Source organism: Pongo abelii, chromosome 9, assembly GCF_028885655.2.
Source record: "Pongo abelii isolate AG06213 chromosome 9, NHGRI_mPonAbe1-v2.0_pri, whole genome shotgun sequence".
Taxonomy (NCBI): Eukaryota; Metazoa; Chordata; class Mammalia; order Primates; family Hominidae; genus Pongo; species Pongo abelii.
In genome coordinates, this window is record NC_071994.2 from 101,417,161 (window position 1) to 101,444,194 (window position 27,034).

Genomic DNA, 27,034 nt, shown 5'->3' on the forward strand with positions numbered 1-27,034 from the left:
AACCTTACTAAGACAAATACTATCAACCACTTTGATCCAATAATATTCATAGAAAACTACATAACTATGACAGAATACCCACTTCTTTCAAGTGTACATGTACATTCATTGAGGAATTGCATGTGCTAGACGACAAAAAGGTCAATATATATAAAATTATCTACACTGAACCCAAATGAAATTAAATTAGAAATAATAAGAAAATATCTAGGAAAATGCTAAATTACAGAAGGCACTTTAAATAATTCGTGAAGGTAAAAACATAAGGGAATTTTTAAAAATTAACTCAATGGTAAAAACAGATGTGAAATCTGTAAGATAAAATTAATGTTGTTCTAGGAGCAGGAATCATAGCTCTAAATATATTAAGAACTAAAACAAAAATCTAAACCAAGAACATAAGGTTCAACCTTATTAAGCTAGAAAAGTAAATGCAAAATAAACCCAGTACAGAAAGCAATCAAATTAAAATAAGAGCTGAAATTTAATGAAATCAAAATAATAAGACAATAGAAAAAATTAGCAAAGCCAGAAGCTTATATTTTGATAGATCCACAAAATCAATAAAATCTAGCTCTGCTGATCACATAAAAAAGAGAATAAACACAAATCACCCATTCAGCATTGGGAGAGTTATCACCAATAGTTCTGGAGAAAGTAACTTTGAAATAATAAAAGTTATAAACAATTTCATGCCAACAAATTTGATGTCTTCAATAAAATCGACATTTTTCTTGAAATATATTATTTATACAAATTAATGTAGAAAAACCAAAAATATCTGAACATCACCTTAATTATTAAGGAAATTAATGTGTTACTGGACTAGCCAATTAGTGCATGTAAAAAGGATCAAGCTCACAAAAAAATTTAAAACTGTATCCTATATAATGACTAAAATTTCTTCATTTACAAAATATGTTGATTGAGGAAGATAATCTCTAAAATTCTTGTTGACTTTACATTTTAAGAAAATAATATTGTAGACAAAATTAAATGTTTATAGGGATTATGCTAGAATAATAAACATAGCGTTTTAAATATTGAAATCTAATTAATGCTTTGTGTCTCAAAGTCTATCTTGATTCTTCCTCTTAAAGGTCAACAGTTTTGGAAAATAACAAGCATAGTTTAATTCAAAATGTATACTAAGCACTAAAGGAACATTAGTATACACATTAGTATATGCATTAGTATGTCACATACTTTTGTGACATATAACATATGTATGTTGTATTACAAAAATTTAAAAATGTGTTACAGATAAAATTATTATATCAATTGTATAATATTTTAGCTAATATATTCAAAACACATTTGTTGTTGTTAGTGATAAATATACGTGCATATACATTTATATTACTATATTACTATATTACTGTATTGGTTAGAACCTCCAAGTGAATGTCCTTCTTTCCTCAATCCTGACCTTAGCAAGAAAGAATTCAGTTTTTTTTAACCATTAAATGTGATATATATATATATACACACACACACACACATATATATATGTATATATTTTTTAAACGGAGTCTTGCTCTGTCACCCAGGCTGGAATGCAGTGGCATGATAGCTCACTGCAACCTCTACCTCCCGGGTTCAAGCGATTCTCCTGCCCCAGCCTCTAGAGTAACTGGGATTACAGGTGCCTGCCACCACACCTGGCTAATTTTTGTATGTTTTATTTATTTAATTTTTCTATTTTATTTTATTTTTATTTTTATTTATTTACTTTTTGGAGATGGAGTCTCACTCTGTTGCCAGGCAGGAGTGCAGTGGCACGATCTCAGCTTACTGCAATCTCCGCCTCCTGGGTTCAAGAGATTCTCCTTCCTCAGCCTCCTGAGTAGCTGGGATAACAGGCTCCCGCCACCACACCCGGCTAATTTTTTGTATTTTTAGTAGAGACAGGGTTTAACTGTGTTAGCCAGGATGGTCTCGATCTCCTGACCATGTGATCTGCCTGCCTCAGTCTCCCAAAGTGCTGGAATTACAGGCGTGAGCCACTGCACCCAGCCTATCTTTAGTTTTGAAAGAGTTACTGAATGTTTGTGAAATCATAGAAAGCACATATAATTTTATTTAAAAATCTTTCATTAAGTATTTTTTTTCTCAAGGCCCTTCTAGTTCCTGTCTTTGGGCCTTTCTGTATCTTCCTCCAAGTGGTCTTTGGACCCACTTCTCCTGTTTTCTGAATTATTTAGCAGGATAGCTTTGATATGCTTTGTAGAACCTCAAGGTAGACCTGCTCAAGGGGCCCTGGAGGCTCCCTTAGAACTTGCTGACACTTAAAGCATGTACTAAACAAACCATATACAATGACAAATAATGGACATCTCAGCTGCTAAGAAAATAAAAATACACCACATATTAATTAATTTGGAAAATTTGACTACTACCTCTATTGATTTGGAAATTCATGATGGAACTACTTAATTGTTTTAATGAATATCTCTACTGGTCCTCACCTTCTGAGCTCTTTTGAGTAGCAGCAAGGGGCATTTCTGACATTACTTCTGATTAAAGTAAACATGTTATATTAGCTATCCATGGCTGTGTAACAATCTTATCACAAACTTAGCAGTTTAAATCAATACGCATTTATCAACTCAGTTTCTGTGGGTCAGGAATTTGAACATAGCTTAGCTCTTTCCTTTTCTGAGGTTTTTATAAACCTATAACCCAGGTCCTGGCCTGGACTGTGGTCATGTCTGATACGTAATGTAATTACATATATCCCATCACCTTTATCATATTGTATTTTTTGTAAGGAAGCTACAGGTCTCACTTCAATCAAAAGAAGACGATCATACAAGGACATGAATACGAAGAACTTGGGACATGGGAACCACCAAATGTCTGCCATGTTTAGGCTACAGACACTAATCTTAGAAGTAAGTGCTTCTATGAAGCAAATGTTTTCCAATAGAGATTTGATCAATGCTATTTCTGACAGAGCTAATTAGCCCCAAATATTGTAAATATAATAAACAAATATCTGTGGAAAGCATGAAGTATTTTAGAAAAATGAAAACAATTAAACAATATCCAGAAAGCAAGAAAAAATAGGGCAGTTATAAATGGAAATGGGCTGGGTGTGGTGGCTCATGCATGTAATCCCAACATTTTGGGAGGCTGAGGCAGGAGGATCGCTTGAGCCTAAGAGTTCAAGACCTGCCAGGGCAATGTAGTGAGACCCCAACTCTACAATTTTTTTTTAAAAAAATAGCTGGGTGTGGTGGCATGCACCTCTAGTCCCAGCTATTCAGGAGGCTGAGGTGGGAAGATTGTTTGAGCCCAAAAGGCTGAAGCTAGAGTGAGCCGTGACCACACAACTGCACTCCAGGCTGGGCAACAGAGCAAGACCCTGTGATATGGCTTGGCTCTGTCCCCAACCCAAATCTCACCTCAAACTGTAATCCCATATGTCGAGGGAGGGACCTGGTGCTAGGTGATTGCATAATGGGGGCACTTTCCCCCATGCTGTTCTCATGATAGTGAGTTCTCATGAGATCTGATGGCTTCATAAGGGGCTCTTCTCCCTTTTGCTTGCTCTCTTTTTCCTGCCACTCTGTGAAGAACATACTTGCTTCTCCTCACCTTCTGCCAAGATTGTATTTTTTATAGTAGGGTGAAATGGACTAATAACCTTATCTCAAAAAATAAAAAAAAATAAATAAGATGGAAATAGAAACCTCTATTATTCTACCAAATTCTGACTTCATAAATATTAGCATCATGGATGCAGAAAAGGAAATAAAATACATGTATTAATTTCCTGTTATTGCCATACCAAATGACCACAAATTCAGCAGTTTAAACTAACATCCATTATTGTCTCACATTATGTAGGTCAGAAATCTGGGCACAGCATAACTTTCCTGGTTCTCTGCTCTAGGTTTCACAAAGCAGAAATTAAGGTGTCACTATGGCTATGCTTCTTTTTGGATGCTCTGGGGATGAATCCCTTTCAAATTTATTTAGGTGGTTGGCAGACTTCAGTTTATGTTATTGTAAGAATAAAGTTTCCATTTGCTGGCTGTTGGCAAGGGAGGGTTCAAAGCTTTTAGATGCTATCCACCTTCTATGGCTTATGTTTACCTTCCTCCATCATCAAAGCCAGCAGCGTGCGTCACGTCCTTCACATGCTTCATATCTCTCTGATCTTCCTTCTTACTCCCTGCTTCTCTGGTTTGAGTTAAAAACAAAAGCTCTTGGATTTTTAAGGGCTCCTAGTATTAGACTGGGTGCACTAGGATAATTTCCATACACCTAGTCTACAACCTTAACCCATTTATGCCTGAGGTTGCAATTTTTTTGAGTTTTTGCATGAGTGAAAAATCCAACCTTGGTGATGGCCTTGAGCAGTAGGATGTAAATAACTCCCATATGCTAAACATTCCAATAAGAGAACACTAGGCATATGAATTGCATCCACAAATTTCCTTCGGTAGTGTAACCTACTCAAAGGTTGTGAGGATTAGGGAATGGACATTTTTGTTGGGACATTCTTCTGCCTGTCACAGTAAGCTACAAAATGACAATAAGACACGATGAGATTTGTTTTTCTGTAAAAAAAAAAAAAAATTGTATTATGTGTTTTCCTAAAGGAAAGTCTAAATTGATAATCCAAATACATGAAATACATTGCAGAGATTTAAGAGCTCTTAGTTGTAATCTTTTATCCATCAAGAAACAACTTCTCCTGAATCCCATTTCATTGTTACTAATCTCAGTAACAGCATTATTTTTAGGAGAGTGAAATCAAAGCTGATTGCAAAGTATTTTGGCACCTACTATACAATCTTTGAGCAGTTCTTGGATTTAGAAGAAAAATGCTAAGGAGGCACAAAATTTTTATGCAAAATTATCTACTGGATTGGCAACATTACAATTGTCTGTATTTTATAAAACCAGTGCCAAAACATTTGCTTAAAGGAATTGAGAGTTGTTTGTTTATTTTCAGCAGTTGTTTTTTTATTTGAATCCTTAAGGGCATCAAGTGGTCCTAAAGAAGTTGGTATATTTTATGTGTTTGTATTTGGTGAACTCTTAAGTGTGCTCAGCAACTTTATGCTTCTTCAGGATATGCTTCATGGAATAAAGGTGAGAATTAACTGATCTTAAAGATGATAAACAGCAATAATCATGGTACATTATTTAAATAATTCCTGTAGAAAATACTGTGCTAAACATTTTTTTAAAGCACCACACTTAATTCTGATTGAATAGCAGGCACTATTGTCGTCTCAAGTTCAAATATGACAAAACTGAGGCTAACATGTTAATATTTATACCGCTAATACCTAATAAAGGTGCACATAAAGCCATGAATGTCTATTGTTGACACATAGGAACTTTTTGTTTTCCATCCTCTACACACATACACAAACACACACATATATGCACATACACAAACACATATATGTCCAAAATCTAAAAACATCCACACAACTGGTATACATTTTTAAGACTTCAATGTTTGTCCCCAGCTCAGACCATGGTGTTAAGTGCTGACGCTGAAGATCAGCAATATGCTGGAACCATTCAATACGATTGGATTTGTAAATTATATATATCTTTATTTTATTTTATGAGACCATATCAGTCCATTCTCATGTTGTGAATAAAGACATACCCAAGACTGGGTAATTTATAAAGAAAAAGAGGTTTAATGGACTCACAGTTCCACATGGCTGGGGAGGCCTCACAATCATGGCAGAAGGTGAAGAAAGAGCAAAGGTATGTCTTACATGGCAGCAGGCAAGAGAGTGTATTCAGGGGAACTGCCCTTTATAAAACCATCAGATTTTGTGAGACTTATTCACTGTCATGAGAACAGCATGGGAAAAATCTACCCCCATGATTCAATTACTTCCCATCAGATCCCTCCCACCACACATGGTGATTATGGGAGCTATAGTTCAAGATGAGATTTGGGTGGGGACAGAGCCAAATCACATTAGAGACAGTCATGTTCATGATTTTCATTTCATTATATTCTAGTTTTAAAGTGAAGTTGTACTGCTACTTTAGGCAGGACCTCCGATTATACCAGTTTAGCCAAAAGTGAAGCTATAATTAAGATACGTTGACAAGGCAAAACACAGTAAATTACAAATTAAGTTATATCACCAGTTCTATAAATTCTAGGTGCCATAAGGGGCATTTTGTTAAAAGACATGTTAAATGAGTTCCTGAAGGTTTGAAATATTTGGGACAAAACACACTGGCTGAACTCCAAAATACCAGATAATTGAACTTAGATCCTTTAGTGAGAATAATTAGGCATCATTTGCATAGGTAAGGTCATTTGAACAACTTCCTGGTGGAAAATAAAGCTAATCGAGATTAATGATTCTTAAATATATTGCTTCTCTACTTAGCATATCAAGGCAGTATTTTCTGGAGAACAGAAAATGCTTATTAATTCTATTAGGAAAATAGGAGTTACAGGCTTTTTATTTTCACCGGTTTTATCAGAAAACATTTTTATAGGTGACTATATGTTAAAATATACATTATATATTTATATAGGTACATATTATATATAATGTATATGTGTGTGTATTATCTATTTTATATAATTATATATAACATGTTAAATTACAACATATCATGTATGTTAAATTATTTTACAAAACAATTTTAAAATAGATATTCAGAGAAATAAAGCTACTTGCTGAAGACTATACAATTGTCATTGTATAGTCAGGATCAGACACGCAGTTTCTTCAACCCCCAAACCATTTCAAAGCCTAAATAGAAATAAGTAGAAAGGGATACATACATATATATATATATATATATATATAATTTACCTATAAATATACAGCAATACAATTTTTGTTCTTGGTTTATGTTCTTATGTGTCTTCTGCCAAGTAAACACAGGACATAGAATGGATGTATTTATTTTAAGTAGCTATGTATAGACATATGAAGCTACAAACAAATTAGCATATCAAAGACACTGCATCAGCAACTTGATTTTGTCAAAATATCCATAACAATTGTTTAAAAACAGAATAATATATTTGCTCTAGCTCTAATGCTTGAGTAAGTATGTGTTTTGAACAAACTTGGTTCTCTACCAATGTTGTTAATTAATTGACCTGCCACTCATTCATCATACTGTAAAGATAATTGACAAGAAAGGCTAAGTCTGGATCTGAATTAAGACTACAAATTGCCCTCTATCATAGAACAGATATAGGGAAGCATATGAACTGAATGCCTCAGTATGGCCTAATGATTAAAAACAGAAAGAAACCTGAACATTTGTCTGCTACTTTCTTATGGGCTCCAGTGTGCCCCCTCAAAATTCATATGTTGAAACCCTAAACTTCAGTACCTCAAAATGTGACTGTAAATAGGACCTTTACAGAGGTAATTAATGTACAGTGAGATTGTTAGGGTGGGCCTGAATCCAATATGATGAGATCTTCATAAGCAGAGATCAGGACACTGAAAAAGAGACATCAGATATGTGCACACTCAGGGAGGCTGAGTCAGGAGAATTATTTGAATCCGGGAGGCGGAGGCTGCAGTGAGCTGAGATCGCACCACTGCACTCCAGCCTGGGCAATGGAGCGAGACTCCGTCTCAAAAAAAAAAAGAATTTATGAAAAATCACATCATAATGTTTTTAGTAGGAAAAAAGCATTCAATTTCCAAAATGGCAAGGTTTTCAGCCCTTTGTTTCTCTATGGCCTTCTGAGTTTGTCATTGCCCAAAGCCGTTCCTACTGTATGTATCCAAATGTTTATTACCACACGCTGATTATGGATTTGGTACTTTATTTGGCTAAGTGATGACCATTTCTAGTCCTTGGCCAAGAGCAAATGAATAAACACACAGAGATTGTGGGGAAAAAAAAAAGCAATGAAAGTCATTATCAGCATCTCATAAGAAAGGCATTTTCATTATCTGTTGCTACATAAAAACCAACAATATCTAGCAGCTTAAAAACAACAAGCATTTATTGTTTCATAGTTTCTCTTGGTCAGGCATTTAGGTGCTGCTAGGCTAGGTTCACCTAGCTCAAGGCCTCTCAGAAAGCCACAGTTTAGGTTTTCACCAGGGCTGCAGTCATCTCAAAGTTCAACTAAGGGAGGATTCACATTCAAACTTACTGAAGTGGCTTTTGGCAAGACTATTGGCAGAAGACATCAATTCCTTACCATGTGGTTCTCTGTCTCTCTCACGTTACACAAAACATGGTAGCTGGCTTTTGTCAGAACAAATAATGGGAAATGGAGATAGTAAGCAAAACAGAAGTCACCCATTTCATTGTAACCCAATCTCAGAAGTAACTTCTCACCCCTTTTATCATATTGAGTTCATTATAATTAAGTCACTAATTCCAGCCCACACTCAAGGGTGGAGGATTACTTAAATGTGTAAAAAGCAGGAGGCATGGATTATAGGGGACCTTTTGGAGGTTGCTTTCTACAAGGATAATATCTTAGTTAGAGATTTTGGAATCTGCCTGTATTAGTTCTTTCTCACGCTGCTATGAAAAAATACCAAAGACTTAGTGATTTATAAAGGAGAGGGGTTTTATTGGCTCACAGTTCTGCATGGCTGGGGAGGCCTCAGAAAACTTACAATCATGGCAGAAGAGGAAGCAAACTCCTGTTTCTTCACAAGGTGGCAGGAGAGAGAAGTGCCAAGAAAAGAGGGAAAAGCCCCCTATCAAACCACCAGATCTCATGAGAACAAACTCTCTATCATGAGAACAGCATGAGGGCTACTACTACCATGATTAAATTACCTCCCACTGGGTTCCTCCTTTGACATTTGAGGATAATGGTAACTAAAATTTAAGATGAGATTTGGGTGGAAACACAGAGCCAAACCATATCACTGTCTGATCTTCTTACCATGCAGTGACTCTCACATTATTAACTTGGTAGGTGTTTATAAGTTTTACAATATTATTTCACATATAAACAATTTCTACATTATTCATACTGGTTAAAAATGCTAATACCTAAATTCTCCAGGTTATAATTAATTGGTCTGCAATGCATTAAAGGAAAATAATGCATTAAAGGAAATAAAGGTTAAAGGAAAATAAGGGCTGGGGTTTCCAAAGTAATATTAACTTGACACTCATTCTGACACTTTCCATAGGCATTTCAGTAAATAAAAGCTTTTTGTCCCACATATAAAGGCAGAAGTTCCACTTCAAATTACAAGTAATTTGAATAAATAATAGTATCAGTATTTTGTGAATCTACTTTTCCTTCCTTTCTTCATTTTCTTCCCTTTTTTTCTTCTTTCTTTTCTTTCTCTCTCACTTCTCCACTTTTTCTTTTTTATCTATCTTTCCAATAAAAACTTTTCAAAAAAACAAGTCCCAATCATATCCTTTAGTTTTTCTTGTAACTGTCTAGAAATAGTATCCCTATTTCAAAACTCATTAACAACAACAAAAAATTACTAAGACCTCCAGCAAGCTACTAGCTTCCACCTGTAGATCCAATCTCACCTCCTACTGCACCCTCCTTTTTATTTATGGTAGAATATTGTCAAGAAGTCATAAAATCTTGATCTCAAGGCATTTGTTTATGTTATTTGTTCTTCTTAAATTCTATTCTCTTCATTCTGACATAATTAAAACAAATACAATAAACAAATACTTAGTTTTCAAGGTTTAGCTCAAAATTCCACACCACTGTGAAGCATTTATAAAATTAACTAATTCTTTGTTAACTGAAAGCATTTTTACCACAGTACTAGTATAGTACTTACTATATTACGACTATGATTGTTTTTAGTTTTCATAGTTGTTTTAGTTGTTAGTTTTTCAAGGCTAGAATGTGAAAAAGTACTGAGCCCATGCTGAAGAACGCAGCTAACATAGTGAATGGCCCTTTGTATTTCAAGGGGTTTTCAAGGGGTCGTCTGCTCACATTTATAACTGAGAGCAAAGGGTAGATTCCAAACGAACTATAACATATATATATATATATATATATATATATATATATATATATATAATTGTTTTTTTGAGACAGAGTCCTGCTCTGTGGCCCAAGCTGGAGTGCAGTGGTACCATCTCGACTCGCTGCCACATCTGCCTCTGGGTTCAAGTTATTCTCATGCCTCGGCCTCCTGAGTAACTGGGATTACAGGTGCACATGACCATACCTGTGTAATTTTTTGTATTTTTAGTATAGATGGGGTTTCACCATGTTGACGAACTTGGTCTCGAACTCCTGGCCTCTAGTGATCTGCCGACCTTGGCCTCCCAAAGTGCTGGGATTACATGCTTGAGCCACTGTGCCCAGCCTAGGAACAAAATATTTTATGTCATACATCTTTTTCAAACTAACCTTTTCACATTGTTTATTAACATAAGGTTTTGTTTTCTGGTCACCATCTTTGGAAAACAACCCTCTCTCATTCACATCATTAATTTCAGGTGATGGGATGAGGAGTTTTACTTCAAAAAAACTCTCTTTTCATGGGTCATTGATAGGAAATTGATGCGATGCTTTCCCCAGGAACTTTGTTGGAATTGTAGGCAGGAGGCACTAATTCCATCTTATATTTCTGGTGAAAAGAGCCTTTGTAGCTTACAGCTGCTGGGGAGTTATTTTAAGAACATAGAGAGGCATCTAATAATGAATATATCAGAATAGAAAGCAGAGGGAGGAAGTGAGGAGATTAGAGACTGATTTGTGTAATTGTTTTATGAAATGATTGAGTACATAGATTTAAAAAAAAAACAAAATTATCTTTTTTAAAGTTTTGTAAGCCTATTTATTATATTGTATTTTATTAAGCTAGCATAAGGTGAGATTCTGCCATTTCCAATGAAACGAATGACAATGACAGGGGGTAATGCAATTTTAATGTATTAATTTATGAATGAATGTTTAAAAGCATTTCAACAGCGCAGTCATATAATGTAAAACAAAGAACATGCACTTCAGAGGTAAACTGCTCAAGTCTGTATCTCCCAGCCTGCCATTTAGTAGCAGCATGTCTATGGGAAAGTTATATATTCTTTGTGTTCTTTGTGTGCCTTTGTTTTTTCATCTGGAATACGGGAATAATCACACAACAGAAATATACAGGAATATAACATTGTTACAGTGTGTGTCTGTGTGTGTGTGTATGCATGCACATGTATGCTTGTGCAGTTTTTAGAAGATTATCTGGTACATTGAAACATAACTGTTGGCAATAAAATACCTTACAAAGTTTGCTTGAGCCCATTGATTAATCAGAGGGTGTCTACTATATGCCAAACAACTATGCTACAGATTTTAGTTAATAATAATAAATAGGATGTGTTCATTGCCCTAAAATTATTTATGACCAAATGGTGGGAAAGGACCTGAAACTAAGTTATTAAAATAGAGTAACATGTAACACATCTGTAAAACATTCCTCTGGTCTAACTGAAACTTTTTACCTATTGGTAAACATTTCCCCATTCCACACCCCAAACCCTAGCCTCTGGCAACCACCATTATACTCTCTACTTCTATAAATTTGACTTTTTAAGATTCTGTATATAAGTGAAATCATGTGGTATTTCTTCTTTTTTTGCCTGGCTATTTCACGATTATTATTTGTCAATTAACAATAACATTTTAAATAAATCGTTTAAAAAACTAAACACTCCTCCCCAAAAATAGACCAAGACAATTATTAATTCATAAGTACACACAAATGACAATAGAATAACTGATGGTGTCATGAATAACTGAGACCAGAAGTAACAGAGAAGTGTTCATAAAAGACACAGGTTTGAGTAGGCATAAAGGAAAACCATGAGTTTAACAAATGGAGTAGACTAGAGGATATAAGTATTTTAAAAAGGTAAAGAAATATAGAAACTTATCTAGTTATTGGATAACATACAATAGCATTTACATCATAAAGTAGTTTTGAAGGTTTCTTGTACTTCAAAGCAATTCTGAGCTGTAGGTTTTAATTGTGAGTTAATCATTTTCTAAAAAAATCAAGGATAATGTTTTCTAGATAGATATTAAAAATATATACTACTTCTATTTACATACTTTATATTCTTACATTAAACCTGTTTTCTAGGAAGAAATTAATCCAGTAATTCTAACTCGATCAAAGAACTAAAATGAACACAATAGGTCAAAAACTAGTTCATAGAAACAACTTCAATTAAGCTATGGAATTTTATTTTCATTAAGTTCCTTATTAGTGTTCTTAAAATAACTTCTCCAATACAGTTTTAATTGTGTAACACCAATATTTTGATTAGATTAGATAAATTGTTATCTACTATGAAATTTGATATGTCCTTCAAAATTTCTCTGTAATTGAAATACATTTACCTATTTAATAGATTAATTTGTTAATTAATTTAATTATAATCCACCTCTTTGGTTGCTGGAACTTTTTCAATTATTTATTGGACTATTTTCAAACAACTCTGTATTCAAATCTCTCAAGTATTTCTTTTTCTTTCATAATTTTTAGTGAAGTGGTCTGCTGGAGACCAGAGTATATAACATGTTTTGTTTAAACAAAATCCCTGTCTTCTGAAAACCTAGAACTTATGGTCTGGGCTTCTGGAACTTAAAATAGTAACATTTTATTGACCCCATGATTACTTTATATACCTTATTGTATTGTGTTTTAATTTATGACAATTGAGAAGCTCTTTGCAGAATTTCATTTGTCAGGCTTAGTGGTGCCAGATGTTTGAAGAAAACATTTTGAAGATATGTGGTTATCCTACATGTATATAAGAATTGGGATTAAACTTTTCCTTTCTTAAGCACCTTGTATTCATAGGAGTGGTTTAATAGTTACTATCTTCTCTCACTCACAATATGCAAGGATAAGTGGCAAAATAAACCCACATGTTAAACTAATTAAAACACATTTTCCTTTAATTTTCTCAGTGTGAAACTATCGTGCAAAAGGTGATGATAAAAAGGGACAGATTAAGTTTATTATAACTTTAGCATAAATTTATGAGTGGGGCTAATAGACCACGAAGCAGATCATTTTCATGTTTTAAAATATTTCATAATGCATAAAGCGTGAAGTTAGTGAAAAAGTAAGATAGAGCTAGTGCATGAATCTATCTCTGTACCCCCTGCAAGTTACTTTACCGATGTAAGGTTTAGTTTTCTCATCAGCAATTTAGGAACAATAATAGAATTGAAGTAAAAGCTGTTGTAATGATAAAATAGCACACATAATCATTTAACCCAATGTTCTGCAAAATAACTTATTTGGTCAGACACACTGGGAGAAGTTGTCAAATTAAATGGTGATTTAGAAGAAAATATGTGAATTTAGGTGAAAAAATTCTCTGTCTATACTCATATAAAATTTGTGTATAACAAATTATGTGTATTTATTTATGTATTTATAGTTTATCTTTCCAAGCTCTATGAGACAATGTGTTGCTTTAACTTGAACAAGTAAACCTTAACTTCCCCAGGTGAATGTCAGAATTATACAGACCATTATACAGACCCTACATGGTAATAAGATAAAAGTTAAAAACATTATCAAATGAGAAGAGTAGAGGGTATTCTTCTAAGCTGTTCCTCTTTAATACATATTACGGCTGTAATTCAGTCAATAACAAATAATATATCACCTAACACTGGAGGAACTTTGACTTCTAATACCTGACAATAAAGTGGAGAGCTCAAGATGGACATTAAATTCTCTATGAAGACTCCTATCAGGTCACCCAACACAGAATTCAGCACAGATATAACAATTTAATAGTTATATGCTCTGAAGCGTAGGGTGTGAGTGATAAAATGATGTAACTTCTGAGCATATATTTTAATTTTTTTGTAAATACACAAATGTTTCAACTCAAAACTGTGCATATCTGCTAATATTAAAATGTAAAAGTGGATCCTTAATCATAACACATGCCCCATACACTTAAGACCAATTTAGGCCAATTACTAAGTTAAATAATATAAGACCAATAATAAAAATTAGAATGTTTAAAAACTTTCTTGTAAGTTATATAATATTATAATTAATTTTGAATGCTCTTATGTCTGAAGTCCATTTTCTCTGAGCTTTATGATCTAACAAATTTTATACATTTTAAGTGAAAAATTAATGCTATATTATTTCTGAGCTTTCACAATTGTTTACATAGCTAGATAAAGCCAATCATTTAGAATGAAATCATTTGCATTTACTTATAAGTGGAAATGATTTAGAATGAAATAATTTGCATTTACTTATAAGTAGAAATTTACATTTTTTAATATATTTTAACTATAAAAACATATAGAATCAATTGGATGCTGAAACTGATTGAAAAGAACAAATTTGTCATTGTAAATATTGTCATTGTAAGATTTTAGAAATGTTATTTCTAAAAGAAAATGTTATTTACCTGAGAATAGGCACTGCAATTGGATGGCAGATGCCATAGTAGACTATGTGCATTTCAGGGAGGTAAAGAAAGACAAATGTTTTAGAAGAAAAATGAGGAGGATTATATAATTGTTTTGAGATTATCCTTGCCCACAAGAATCAGTAGCAAGTTTTTTGTCAGTCAAAGGTTGGACAGGCAGTTGCTGAGCAGATGTCCTCACAAATTATTTTTTGGTGTAAGGTTGACATGGCCTTTGTGCAAGGTTGTGGTTTTTCCAGAATTTTTTGTCATTTTTTTTTTTCATGATAGTTTTTGCTGCAGAAATTTCTGTCTGAGAACCTTCCATTTGTGGCCTTCCTGGGGTTCATTTTAATTTTTCAAGGTTTTGTTTGCTTATTTGGTTGAGGTTTTTTTGTTTTTATTTTCTTTTGAGACAGGGTCTTACTCTGTTACCCAGGCTAAAGTCTGTGGCTATACATAGGTATGACCAAGCTCACTGCAGCCTCCAACTCATAGGCTCAAGTGATCCTCCTATCTCAGCCTCCCAAGTAGCTGGGACTACAAGCATGTGCCACCATGCCAGGCTAACTTTTTGAAAATTTTTATTAGAGACGAGGTGTCACTTTGTTACCCACACTGGTCTCGAAATCCTGGCTTCAAGCAATCCTCCAGCCTCAGTCTCCCAAAGATCTGTGATTACAGGTGTAAGCCACCATGCCTAGCTTTGTTTTGTTTTTAGCAGAAGTGACTCCATTTTGATTTTCGCAAAGTAAAACAATAACAAGAAAAAAAAACCTGTGTTCCTTAATCAAGATGTAAATAATTTAAATTTGTTAAATTATTCTCATAGTTATATTAAATCACTGATCGTATTAAGTCAGAGTTCTACAGAGAAACAGAACCAATAGGATATATATAGATATACAGAAAAACATTTATTCTGAGGGTTTGGCTCACGGGATTATGGAGACTGAGGATTACCACAATCTGCTATCTGCAAGCTGGAGGACTAGGAAAGCCAAGAGGTATAGTTCCAGTCCAAGCCTGAAGGTTGGAGAACTATAGGAGCCAATAGTGTTAAGTCTCATTCCAACTCCAAAGGCCTGAGAGTGAAGGGGCTGATGATTTTGGTCTAAGTCTGAGTCTGAAGATCCATTAACCACAAGTGCCAATGACCTGGCCAAAGGCATAAAAGGATGAAAGAAAGAAATTCACCCTTTGTCTTTTTATTCTGTTTAGGCCATCAAAGGATTGAATGGTGCCCACGCATATTGGTGAGGGTGATCTTATTTACTCATTCTTCCAATTGAAATGCTAATCTCTTCTAAAAATACTTTCACAGATCTTATCAGTACACCAGGGATTCAGTCTAGGTTCTGATGCTCACTTCACCATCATTGAGATGAAGAATATTGCCAGGTAAGAAGCCTTTATTCAGGTGCCACAGCTGAGGAGAATGGGAGATCAGTCTCAAATCCATCTCCCTGACCAATTAAAATGGGGACTTCCAGTTCCTTGATATTATCTGGTAGACCTGATGATTGGTTTCCTGAAAAAGGAACTCAGATAAGACAAATGTAACTTTAAGTTTTAAGTCTGGGAGGGTCAATTTCTATGTTTGTTCAAAAGAAGCCATAATCACTAGTTCTATGAGACAGTTGGGCTGGTTTCACAGACACACCCAGGAATATCAACTAAACAGACATCACTTGGGCTAGTCAAGTTGACACATAAAAGTAACAGTCCCACTCATTAAGTAAATGCTATTAACTCAAATTATAAACTATTGATAACAAAAAACCGTAAATGATCTTTTTTTTTTTTTTTTTTTTTTTGAGATAGAGTCTTGCTCTGTCACCCAGGCTGGAGTGCAGTGGCATGATCTCGGCTCACTGCAACCTCTGCCTCCTGGTTTCAAGTAATTCTCCTGCCTCAGCCTCCTGAGTAGCTGGGATTACACCACACCTGGCTAATTTTTGTATTTTTGGTAGAGACAGAGTTTCACCATGTTGGCCAGGCTTGTCTCAAACTCCTGACCTCAGGTGATCCACCCACCTCAACCTCCCAAAGTGCTGGGATTACAGGAATAAACCACCATGCCCGGCCCATGATCCAATATTTTTACTCAAATATAAATTGATAATTTTGAAGATAGTTGTAATTATTGTGATGGTTAATATTAAGTGTCAACTTGATTGGATTGAAGGATGTCAAGTATTGTTGCTGGGTGTGTCTGTGAGGGTATTGCCAAAAGAGATTAACATTTGAGTCAGTGAACTGGGAGAGGCAGACCTACCCTCAATCTGGGTGGGCACCATCTAGTAACTGGCAGCACAGCTAGAATAAAGCAGACTTGCTGAGTCTTCTGACCAACATCTTGCTCCGGTGATGGATGTTTCCTGCACTGGAACATCAGACTCCAAGTTCTTCAGTTCTTGGACTCTTGGATTTACACCATTGATTTGCCAGGGGATCTCCAGCCTTCAGCCAGACTTAAGACTGCACTGTTGGCTTCCCTACTTTTGAGGTTTTGGGACTCAGACTGGCTTCCTTGCTCCTCAGTTTGCAGATGGCCTACTGTGGGACTTCAGCTTGTGATCATATGAATCAATACTCCTTAATAAACTCTTCTTCCTATATTTATCTATCCTATTAGTTCTGTCCCTCTAGAGCACCCTGACTAATACAATCACAAACTAAATATTATGTTTCCTTTAAATGGTATGCCATTAAAATTACACTATTTCATCATTTCCATTAGCCCTCTGTATCTATGGGTGCTGCATCCATGGATTCAACCAACCGTGGACTAAACACATACTTCTGATCAGCATTTGCTTGAATTTGAACATGTGGAACCTGCAGATGCAGGGGGCTGACTTAAGAAATGAGTTTTCCACAGACTCTGACATCCATGGTGGGTATTGGTTCAAATTCCTGGTGAATGCTAAGAGATAACTATTTGTTTTGTAAAGGAGTTAAAATTTTTAGAAAAATATTAATTAAAAACCTATCTAATAAGTGAGAAACTTTTGATTTGCATAGTAATTAGTGTATGTGCCATAGCATTAATTATTAACAGTACTTATCTCAATATGTTTGTATTTTTAAAACAATTTTGCCACTAGGCAAGATAGCAAGATGACAATGAATGGGATGTAGATTATCTAGAACAGCAGTTCACTGGCACTCTAGTAAAAGGGCTTAGAAGAATGTGGAAATTGAATTATATGAGTTACTTCTTCATTAGTATCCCCAATAAAGGCCACTCTGTCCTCATATATTGGTAAAAACGTGGAGGCAGCTGGGCACGGTGGCTCACGCCTGTAATCCCAGCACTTTGGGAGGCTGAGGCGGGCGGATCACGAGGTCAGGACATCGAGATCATCCTGGCTAACACGGTGAAACCCCGTCTCTAATAAAAATACAAAAAATTAGCCGGGCGAGGTGGCGGGCGCCTGTAGTCCCAGCTACTCGGGAGGCTGAGGCTGGAGAATGGCGTGAACCCCGGGGTTGGCGGAACCTGCAGTGAGCCGAGATCGCGCCACTGCACCCAGCCTGGGTGTCAAACAAACAAACAAACGAACAAAAAAAACCGTGGAGGCAAGGCATAGAGAATGATGGTGCGTTAAGGAGCCCATCTATATGTGGGAAAACAGTTCATTTTCAATGTTGGGATTAAATTCTATGCATAAGATGGACAACTTTAGGAAAATAACTTGGCTAGAAATCATCAAGTCAGTACTATTTTGGCATCATTACTACTTTGGATGATATGAGCTCCTGGCCTTGTTTATACCACACTTGTTCTCTTCTTCACCCTGTTACTGGCTTCCTGTCTTCCTGCATCCACCCACATGCTTAAGTGTCTGCTCTTGCCCCTGCCTTAGCACTAATGATTTATTTAAAAACATGCTAAAGGAGTAAAATAAACTAATTCCTCTAAGAGACCATTCAGACCATCATATTTTGCATATGCTTTTATATCTTACCATTAGAATTATAAACCTTCTAGGTCATTCATCATGATCTAATCTCATATAACTATACATTTTTGTTTATTGTCTTATGAGACTCTATCATTTATGTATCTGGGAGATACATATATCCAAAAAATTACAGTATGCCTTCAGGAAGTCATAATATACTAGCTATAATATCTCCTACATTCACTCTTCAAAGTTCTTTTTGTTCTTAGTATAACTGAATTCAGGCTGCCAAGTGAAGACACTGGGTCCCAGCTTCTGAAGGTGATACTTCTATTTTTCTCCTCCATATTATGTGCCACATAACCCAAAGATGTGCTGCTTGCTCTGTGTCTCCTCCCCCTTTTCATTACCCACTTACATACTGTATTCCTCTCTTCTCACTTAAAATGTCCAATTAGGTTGAAGTCATTCATTATGACTTCAATATCGATGGAGACAATATAGCAAACACCTGGTGTCAGTGTTCTTTTTACTTCTTCATTTCTAAAGACCTTTTCCTTCTCTTAACCTCAGCCTCTCATTCTTCATTTGGTGATTAGCTATTTAATGACAACAAAATATAGGTATACCACCTCTGAAATTCATAATTTAAGTATCTCACTCTGTTAATAACACCACTTAACTTTCAAGCTATCTCTTAAACTTTCTCCCATGTCAATTTTTTTTCAAACTTCTGGCAACTTTCAGTCATTATCTACCATTACCTATGTCCTTTCTTCTATCTTTAAACTGCTTGATTTTGTAGTCTATTACTATAGCCATTTAATTAATTGAAAGTATTCTTACTTCAGTGGCCTTTTTTACTTATAGAAACAACTCTATTTAAACTATTTTTTTTTTGAGACAGATTTTCACTCTTTCACCCAGGCTGGAGTGCAGTGGCACAATCTCGGGTCACTGCAGCCCCTGCCCTCCAGTTCGAAGTGATCCTGCTGCCTCAGCCTCCCAAGTAGCTGGGATTACAGGTGCCTGCCACCATGCCCAGCTGATTTTTATAATTTTACTAGAGACGGGGGTTTCACCATGTTGGCCAAGCTGGTCTCGAACTCCTGACCTTGTGATCCACCCACCTCGGCCTCCCAAAGTGCTGGGATTACAGGCATGAGCCACCTCGCCCAGCCTAAACTAAAATTTCAGTGTAAACTGTGGAATATAGCAAGAAGGCCTACACCAACCTTGATGAATGCTTTTGTAAAAAACACACAACGATGGTGACTGAAATTTTAAAGCCGCAGCTTTTAAGTAGGCTTTCTAAACTATAACTATTATCCTGGTAGGTTTACTTTCTCACTCTGATAAAGGTGTAATATTTTTTAAAAACCCCTATTCCTGCTCAGTATTTAACTCTTAGTCAATTAACTTACTTCTTACTTCTCTAAGAAAACAAACGCAACCCGATTGTTCATAAAAAAGCTATCTCCATTTTGATAGGTCCCTATGCAGTTGGTTTTTCCTCTTTTTTTCAAAGATAACAACTTTTCTGCTTCCTAAGTTCACACTTTAAATTGTTCCTTATATCCCATTGCATCTGGTTACTCAAAGATTTCATTCTTGCCATTATACCCTTTCCTTTTAAATCTCTGTTTTTCTTTTCTACTACACACATTAAATTTAGCATAAACACAAAATAATTCTTTAGTTTTATAAAACACTCCTGTTAACAGTAGAGGGTGTCCAGGTTCTTGGCGTCTTGAAGAAAGAATTGTACAAAACGCACAAACAAAGCAAGGAAAGGCTGGGCATGGTGGCTCACACCTGTAATCCCAACACTTTGGGAGGCTGAGGCAGGTGGATCACCCGAGTTCAAGACCATCCAGCCTAATCAACATGGTGAAACCCTGTCTCTACTAAAAATACAAAAAGTATCCGGGCATGGTGGTGCATGCCTGTAATCCCAGCTACTTGGGAGGCTCAGGCAAGAGAATCACTTGGACCTGAGAGGCAGAGGTTGCAGTGAGCCAAGATGGCACCATTGCACTCCAGCTGGAGCAACAAGAGCAAAACTCCATCTAAAAAAAAAAAAAAAGAGCAAGAAAGGAATTAAGGGATTTATTCAAAATGAAAGTACACTCCACAGTCACAGTATGGGAGCGGGCTTGAGCATAGGGGCTCAAAGGTGCCGTTATAGAATGTTGGGTAGTTTACCCCCTAGAGGATTCCATTGGCTACTTGAGGTACACTCTATGTAAATGGAGAGGATGAGGTAAAGTTACAAAGTCATTTACTTGGCCTATGCCCTATGGAGAGGATATTTCCTGTCATAGCTGAAGTGTGAATCAGCCTTATGTTCCCTGCCTCCAGACCTCATTTTCCTGCCTCATTTCCTCCCTAAGAGATGTGATCCTCATAAATCTTTATGCGAGACAGAGGGGCCAATGGTCTTTTTTCTGTAACTGCTTCATACTGGCTTGGGGTTTTAGTCCCTACCTATTGGGGATCATAGAACTGTTACCCTGCTGTGTCTAGTGGAGGCAGGGTAGCTCCTTGATGGCCAGGGGTGGTGTCTTCACCTGGAACTTGCTGGAGCCTTTGTTGAGTGATCATCTGAAGCTCGATGGTCTCTAGGTGAGAGGAAATGAATTTGGTTAAAAGATTTCATGGGAACTTCAGGGAGTGGATACCTATGATGCCAGAGAAGTTTGTTATAGAGATTTACAGAAGAAAAACAAACCCTGGTCTGTTCTGGAATCCATGTGTTTCCTTAAAGTCTTAGCATGAGCAACTCCATTTTGGTTTGGTTTGGTTTGTTGGGGCCTAGTGCATGAGCTCAGTCCAAACCAATGGCCTCTCATAATTTTGTTTAAAAAAAAAATCCCCTTTTTTGGTCAGGTTTTCACTTAGACGAGAGTGTGACTAAAACTTATGGCCTTAGCCCCACTCTCAGTTACCATCATTTTGGGTTTCTGGTCTCAGCATGTCATTCATAGGTTACAGTGTCCTCATAGTTGCACATTTCTTTCAGCACTTGTTATTCCAGTTGAAGAGAGACCATATGACATTCTAGAGATGGCTGCATGCAAACATTTAAAACCTTTGAGAGAATACAGCACACCAGGGAGACTATTATTATGACTATTGGGAGGATGATACCAAGCGTTTGGTGTATGCTCCTTACCCAAGGTCCCATAAACCAAACCTCCTAACATTAAACAAATCAAAGAATGAACTAAAGAGTTTACTCACTTGACTAAGCAATTTCTTCATCAGTCCCCTACCACTGAGTTTCTATAACCTTCACTTGATGTATTTCCTCATAGGCTACAAGTGCCAGCAGCTGCACAGGTAACTTTTCTGTTTAGCTAATTCTATTATTTAGCATAGCTTTCACAAGAGAATTTAAAGTCTGTTGTGTGACTGTAGCCTCTACAGTAGAATTTGCTATAGAACCTATCATGAGGGGTACATTTCTAATCATTGCTTCTTTTATTTTAAACCATGGAAAAAGGACCTAACAAATGAGGCCCTTTTAGAAGAAGGGTGAAGGCCTTCTGGCAATGTTCCCTTTAACCCATGACATGGGTTAAGAGGAGTGAACCAGTGTTTTGTTTTTGACTGATTATGAGGCAACACATGTACCATTAAAGTGTCTTACCTACATTGGGCCTTTATCCTTTATCTATCAAAGTATAAGGTTATCCATGTATAAGGCAGGCTGCAAACTCCTTCACAAATAAAAGTACACCCCATAAGTGCACAAAACTGACACCTTTTCCACTTCTATTGTTCACAGAGGCACAAGCAAGAAAAAACATTCAAAGATAAGAGTTTCATGACAGTAGAAGTCTTAATCTGTGAACTTGGGAAAAACTATTCACATCAAGGATGCTGTCTTCTCTTTGGGAGAAATTTCCCTGGTTAGCTTTACCTCAAGGGTACCAATGGGTGCACAGTTCCAAAAGTATGGAGGGACCCTTCTCAGTTGCAAGACCATGAACTGAAAGCCCAAGGTCCTGAAGTTTTGTCATAGTGTGGATGGCAAGGATAGTCTTTCTCCAATGTTCTCAGAAGATCCAAACCATAAAAAGCTTTTTTACCTGGTGAAAATACACTATAGCATAATAATCTGCTTTTATAACATCAGCCCTCTTCCATGGGAAAACTTTTAGACAAGCAGAAAACATGCATTGAAAATAACAATTGAATGAAATCCCTTTACAAAATGTTTAAATGTCCCCCCGGGTGACCAAATGTACCTGAAGCTTTGTTTTTCCAGGAATATGGGATCAAGCATTGGTTATAAACTATTTTTGTAATTTGTAAGTCACCACACCAAAGTATTCAATTTGGATCATTATATCTTTTCCATGATGAGTCATGGAATGCAGAACTTTTAATAATAAAAGCTTTAAGGACTCAGGAAGGACAAAGTGGCCATCCTGTTTCTCTGTGAGTCCATGCTTAATTAACATTTGGCTTATATCGTCTTGGATACCAGTTGTTTTTCCAAATTAGGTGCATAGCACTGACAAGGAAATTTGGTTATTTTTGTGGTTTACAATAACTTAACATAGTAACCATAATTATAATTGATAGCATATTCTTGGACATTAGAATTTTAGAAATCCCATAAAATTTAGGAATATATATTTGTATTATTCACAAAAATATAACCTAAAGAAGATTGAACATCATTTTGGCAACTCCATGTACCTAAACACGTAAAATAATCCTTTTTACTTTTCTTCTGGATGTTTTCAGGGGCCCTCATCCAGAAAGCCAGGCCTTATGAAAGACAATTTTGAAACTGAAGTTTGATTTTGGAATTCTAGATTACCATAAATTATTTATTTTGCCAAAATGATGACTCAAATTTTAAAGAAGCAAAAACCTTTTATAACCTTAAAAAGAAACCACATTCTACTGTTCTTACACACTTTGCATGTAAAAGTATTTTTAGTAGTCTTAATTGCATGTTATAATGGCAAATTTTAATGGAAGGACTAGTAAGTCACGTTCTGATAAGGCTTGACTATTTCCAACATAGCTGGGGCGTGGCCAACTCCACATGTCCCCAAGTCTTACCTAGCTGGAAAGCAGACGAGTAAAACAAATTTTAAAAGCCAAAAAAGCAGTTTATGACCTTAAAGCATTTAGCAAACCTAATATTTGAACATAATTTAGACCACATGTTTACATTTTGAAGATATTTGTATTTTACCAATAATCTTGAAAACCATCTTTATTTCCCAAAGATTGCTAAAGCCGCATGAACTAAAAGGCATTACACTTTATGCTTTTCTGACAAAATATTTGATGTAATCTGTTATTATTATTAAACCATTAATTTAAAACTTTGCAGTGGAGGTTAACCAGTTTGCATAGAGAGAAAGAGGCCAGAGACTGACTGGTAAGAAATTCTTACCCTTTTGCCAGCATGCTAGGTTTGTGGGTTCTCTCTCCCTGAGCGGCCCTGGAGACCCTGCTTGACAATATGAAAACAAACACATTGCCATGAATTAAGAATACGCATAGATAGTTTACAAATTTTGGAGAATCTAGGCAGAAAGAGAGATATGACTTAAATTCTACTTGTAACAGTATACTAAACACACTTAAAGTATCAGGAAGCCTAAAATCCAAAAAGTTAGTTTAAGGATAAAAAGCTGGTGTGCTCCATTAATTCCTGCAGCCTGACAAAGGTAGCTTAGGAATTCCAGATAAATGGAATGGATGATGACTTGCTAGAAATGCATATGAAACAAAATAACTATTCACAGAACGAAATAAAAGCCTTCCACTAGAAACTAAAAAGGATCATGGTTTTATATATATGGATACACAAGCAAAGCCAGAGGATAACAAACAGCAAATGAATTAAAAATAGAAGCAAAAACAAATAAACAGAAAACCGGCCCTCAATTTTCCTACGCAATTTATCCTGGAGGGTACAGTGTTACCTAAGGCCTCCAAAACCCCACATATTGAATATTTTATTCCTGATATACAATTTAATATTCTTAAGTTTACTAATATCATCATACATCCTGTGTAATCAAGAAATTTACTTTGAGAACATGAACAATTAGTACTCTAGCACTATCCACGCAAAAGAGTAAACATAGTGTGAAGCAATGCAAGCATGTATGTGAAATTTGGCTCCACACTAAATTCAGCTTCATGCTTAACTGTATCAAAAAAAAAAAAATTGCCGAACTGTCAATGCCTTTCTTTACAATACTTCTTATTTTACTTTAAGACTAAGAGCTTTAACTATGAAAATATTTATTAGTCAAATATTTCTAATTCTCTATCAGGATTTAAATAATAATATTTTATTATTTAAACTCTTTGCACATCTTTCTCCCCTACTTAATGATTCCTTACTAGTTTCATAAATAATCTTTTCAAATCTGTAATTTGAGCTAACTTTTAGATAACTTCTGAATTAGACAAAATTATTCTTTTTTCCACTAATAACATAACACTTTCGGTGCATTTTATATACAGAATTACATGTTAACTAAAATTTTTATCCTTAGTAACCTAAAACTTTAGTGAAACCCTAAAAAGCAAGAAATCCTGAACTGTCAGATATGGGCATTTATACTTAAGTACAATCCCACAATTTTAGAAACATATTTCCCCTATCACAACCCTTTCTTAATTGGAAATGACTCAGATATTAAATGAGTATCAAAAACAACTTTAAGATTTTAATTGACCCAAAACGTTTACCTAAAACATTTATCCCATTCACTGTACTTAATTTTCACTTTTAACAAGGGAGACATGAGACATCAATCCACATACGTAAAACATTACAAATTAGTTTCGTCTGGAAAGGCAGGACAACTCGAGTCGAGGAGGGGGAATGGGGGCTTTCAGATCATAGGTGAGAGACAAATGGTTGCATTATTTTGAGTTTCTGATTAGTCTTCTTAAAGGAAGCAGTCATACATGGATTTATCTCAGTGAGACTGAGTAAAATGGGAGGCAGGCTCACCCCAAGCATCTCCCAGCTTAAATTAACACTGACATTTTAAAATATCTAGCAAACACAAACATAAAATTCAGAAAAAATGTATGCTGACAGTTCTTAAGGCCTTTCTATTTTTATTGCACCAATAATGTGAAAGCTTTAGTAAAGTTTAGTAAAGTTATACTTAGGTCACATGAACTCGAAAATTGCTTATTTACTTAATTTATGAATGCTCTCTTATTTATAAGCCAACTTGGTAGACACAACATATAACAATAAGTGTACATACAAGTAAACACATCTAGACGTGTATACACACACATATACAAAGATCCAATAGCTTGAGAGAGCAATACAAGCTTGCCGGTTTTACTTTGCCCCAATGGATAATTTAAGGAAGGCTGTGAACCAAAATTTCAGGTAAAGCAGTCTCTGTGACAGTTTGATGTTTAAAGGCTAAACCTCACCAGACTCCCAGGAGCACTGGGGCCAAAGAGTACCAAAGAAGGGCGTTACATGTTAACCAGGCACCCTGCTTAGAACAGCAGCACAAAAGCCTGGATACATGCAGTGCCATCCCACTTTCCCATTAGACAGTAAACTTCAGATTCTAAACGATTTTGGGGCCAAGCAGCATTGCAACTGCGAGAGAAAATTCTAAGGAGGGCTCATTACTGTACCTCAGAACCTCTGCAGAGAGCATCTTCTTGGGAGAGTTTGAGGTCCGGATGATCCCCTCTGAGTGTCCACCTGTGGGGTTCAATCTTAAGAGTTCCAGATGTCTTTTGGCCTTAGGTGGGCACCGGTGCCACTTTGCATGCATTCCCTCCAGAGCCTACTATGAGCTGTTTCCTGGGTGTAAAACTCGACTTTTAGCATCCTTATAATTTGATAAGGCCACGCTTTCCCATGCTTCCCATTCCATAAACTTTAATGATAGGAACTGGAGGCTTGGTGGGTTTGCTTTGCCCTTAGCTAGTTGAATAGGGGAAGGGAAGAATTTAGCATAAGAAAAGAAAGTCTGAGTCACCTGAAACAGGTAGTTTGCTCCAAACTGCGCCACACATAGGAATCAGGGACCAGGTGTGGAAAAGATTTTTAAAAAGTCCTTTCCCCTTCTGGGCAGGGCGATTATTTCCATTTGTTCCTAGGCCTTCAGGCAACACTGGGGAGTGACCTCAGCCAATTGTCCTCAGTTTCCAAGGAGCTACTAGGAAACAGCCATTGAAAGACAGAAAAAAAAAAAAGAGAGAGAAGAGTAAAAAAATGAAAAAGACCCAGATTCCTTAAGCAAATTGGGCAGTGGTGGTTAGGCTTTGCCCATGGAAACCCCTTAGTTTCACTGACCATGGCCAGAAACCTGCAATTGCTTCCATGTTTAGGTGCTGCCCACCAAGGGTCCCAGGTTGGAAAGGAAAAGAGAGAGAAAGAGATTTCTGTTTGGAGCAGAAAGGAAAAGGAGAAAGGAGAAGAATAAATCCCAAACTTTGGGCTTACCTCTTCCTCCTGGCTAGCTCGCCAAAATATGTTAACAGTGAAGGGCGTCCATGTTCTTGGCATCTTGAACAAAGAATTGGACAAAATGCACAAACAAATCAAGGAAGGGATGAAGAGATTTAGTAAAAATGAAACTACATTCCACAGTGTGGGAGTGGGCCCGAGCATAGGAGTTCAAAGTCCCTGTTACAGAATTTTTGGGAGTTTAAATACCCCCTAGGATTCCATTGGTTACTTGAGGTATGCCCTATGTAAATGGAGAGGA

The 27,034-nt window shown here is 36.1% G+C and overlaps 1 protein-coding gene across 17 annotated transcripts; it reads right to left on the reverse strand.

Moving 5' to 3' along the window:
• Window positions 1–856: 856 nt before the first annotated feature.
• LOC134759425 (zinc finger protein 429-like) lies at window positions 857–27,004 on the reverse strand. Of its 17 annotated transcripts, XR_010135530.1 has the most exons (7): window positions 26,770–27,004; window positions 25,953–26,482; window positions 23,716–23,772; window positions 20,864–20,914; window positions 16,661–20,362; window positions 15,752–15,913; window positions 9,246–10,298 (listed from the first exon to the last, which is right to left on the reverse strand). XR_010135530.1 is itself a non-coding variant. In XM_063711338.1 (6 exons), exons 2-6 carry the CDS (start codon window positions 26,337–26,339, stop codon window positions 10,178–10,180), a joined length of 336 nt encoding a protein of 111 aa, XP_063567408.1. In that variant the 5' UTR covers window positions 26,340–26,482; window positions 26,770–27,004; the 3' UTR covers window positions 9,246–10,177. The 17 variants fall into 17 exon arrangements, 8 of the variants coding, with proteins under 8 accessions (XP_063567408.1, XP_063567407.1, XP_063567404.1 ...); XR_010135529.1 differs by lacking the exons at window positions 15,752–15,913; window positions 16,661–20,362 and adding an exon at window positions 857–7,466 and having other exon boundaries at window positions 10,158–10,298; window positions 20,781–20,914; XR_010135531.1 differs by lacking the exon at window positions 15,752–15,913.
• Between the last annotated feature and the right edge of the window lie 30 nt (window positions 27,005–27,034).

What these genes read in the sequence shown, in the direction of transcription:
- LOC134759425 (XM_063711335.1), bottom strand. Translation starts at nt 26,095, where the DNA reads ATGCATGCAAAGTGGCACCGGTGCCCACCTAAGGCCAAAAGACATCTG. An exon ending in CCTAGCATGCTGGCAAAAGG is followed by an intron (nt 20,915 to 23,715) that starts GTAAGAATTTCT and finishes CCTCTCACCTAG; the next exon opens with AGACCATCGAGCTTCAGATG. An exon ending in AAGGCTCCAGCAAGTTCCAG is followed by an intron (nt 10,299 to 20,863) that starts GTGAAGACACCA and finishes TTTTGTTCCTAG; the next exon opens with GCTGGGCACAGTGGCTCAAG.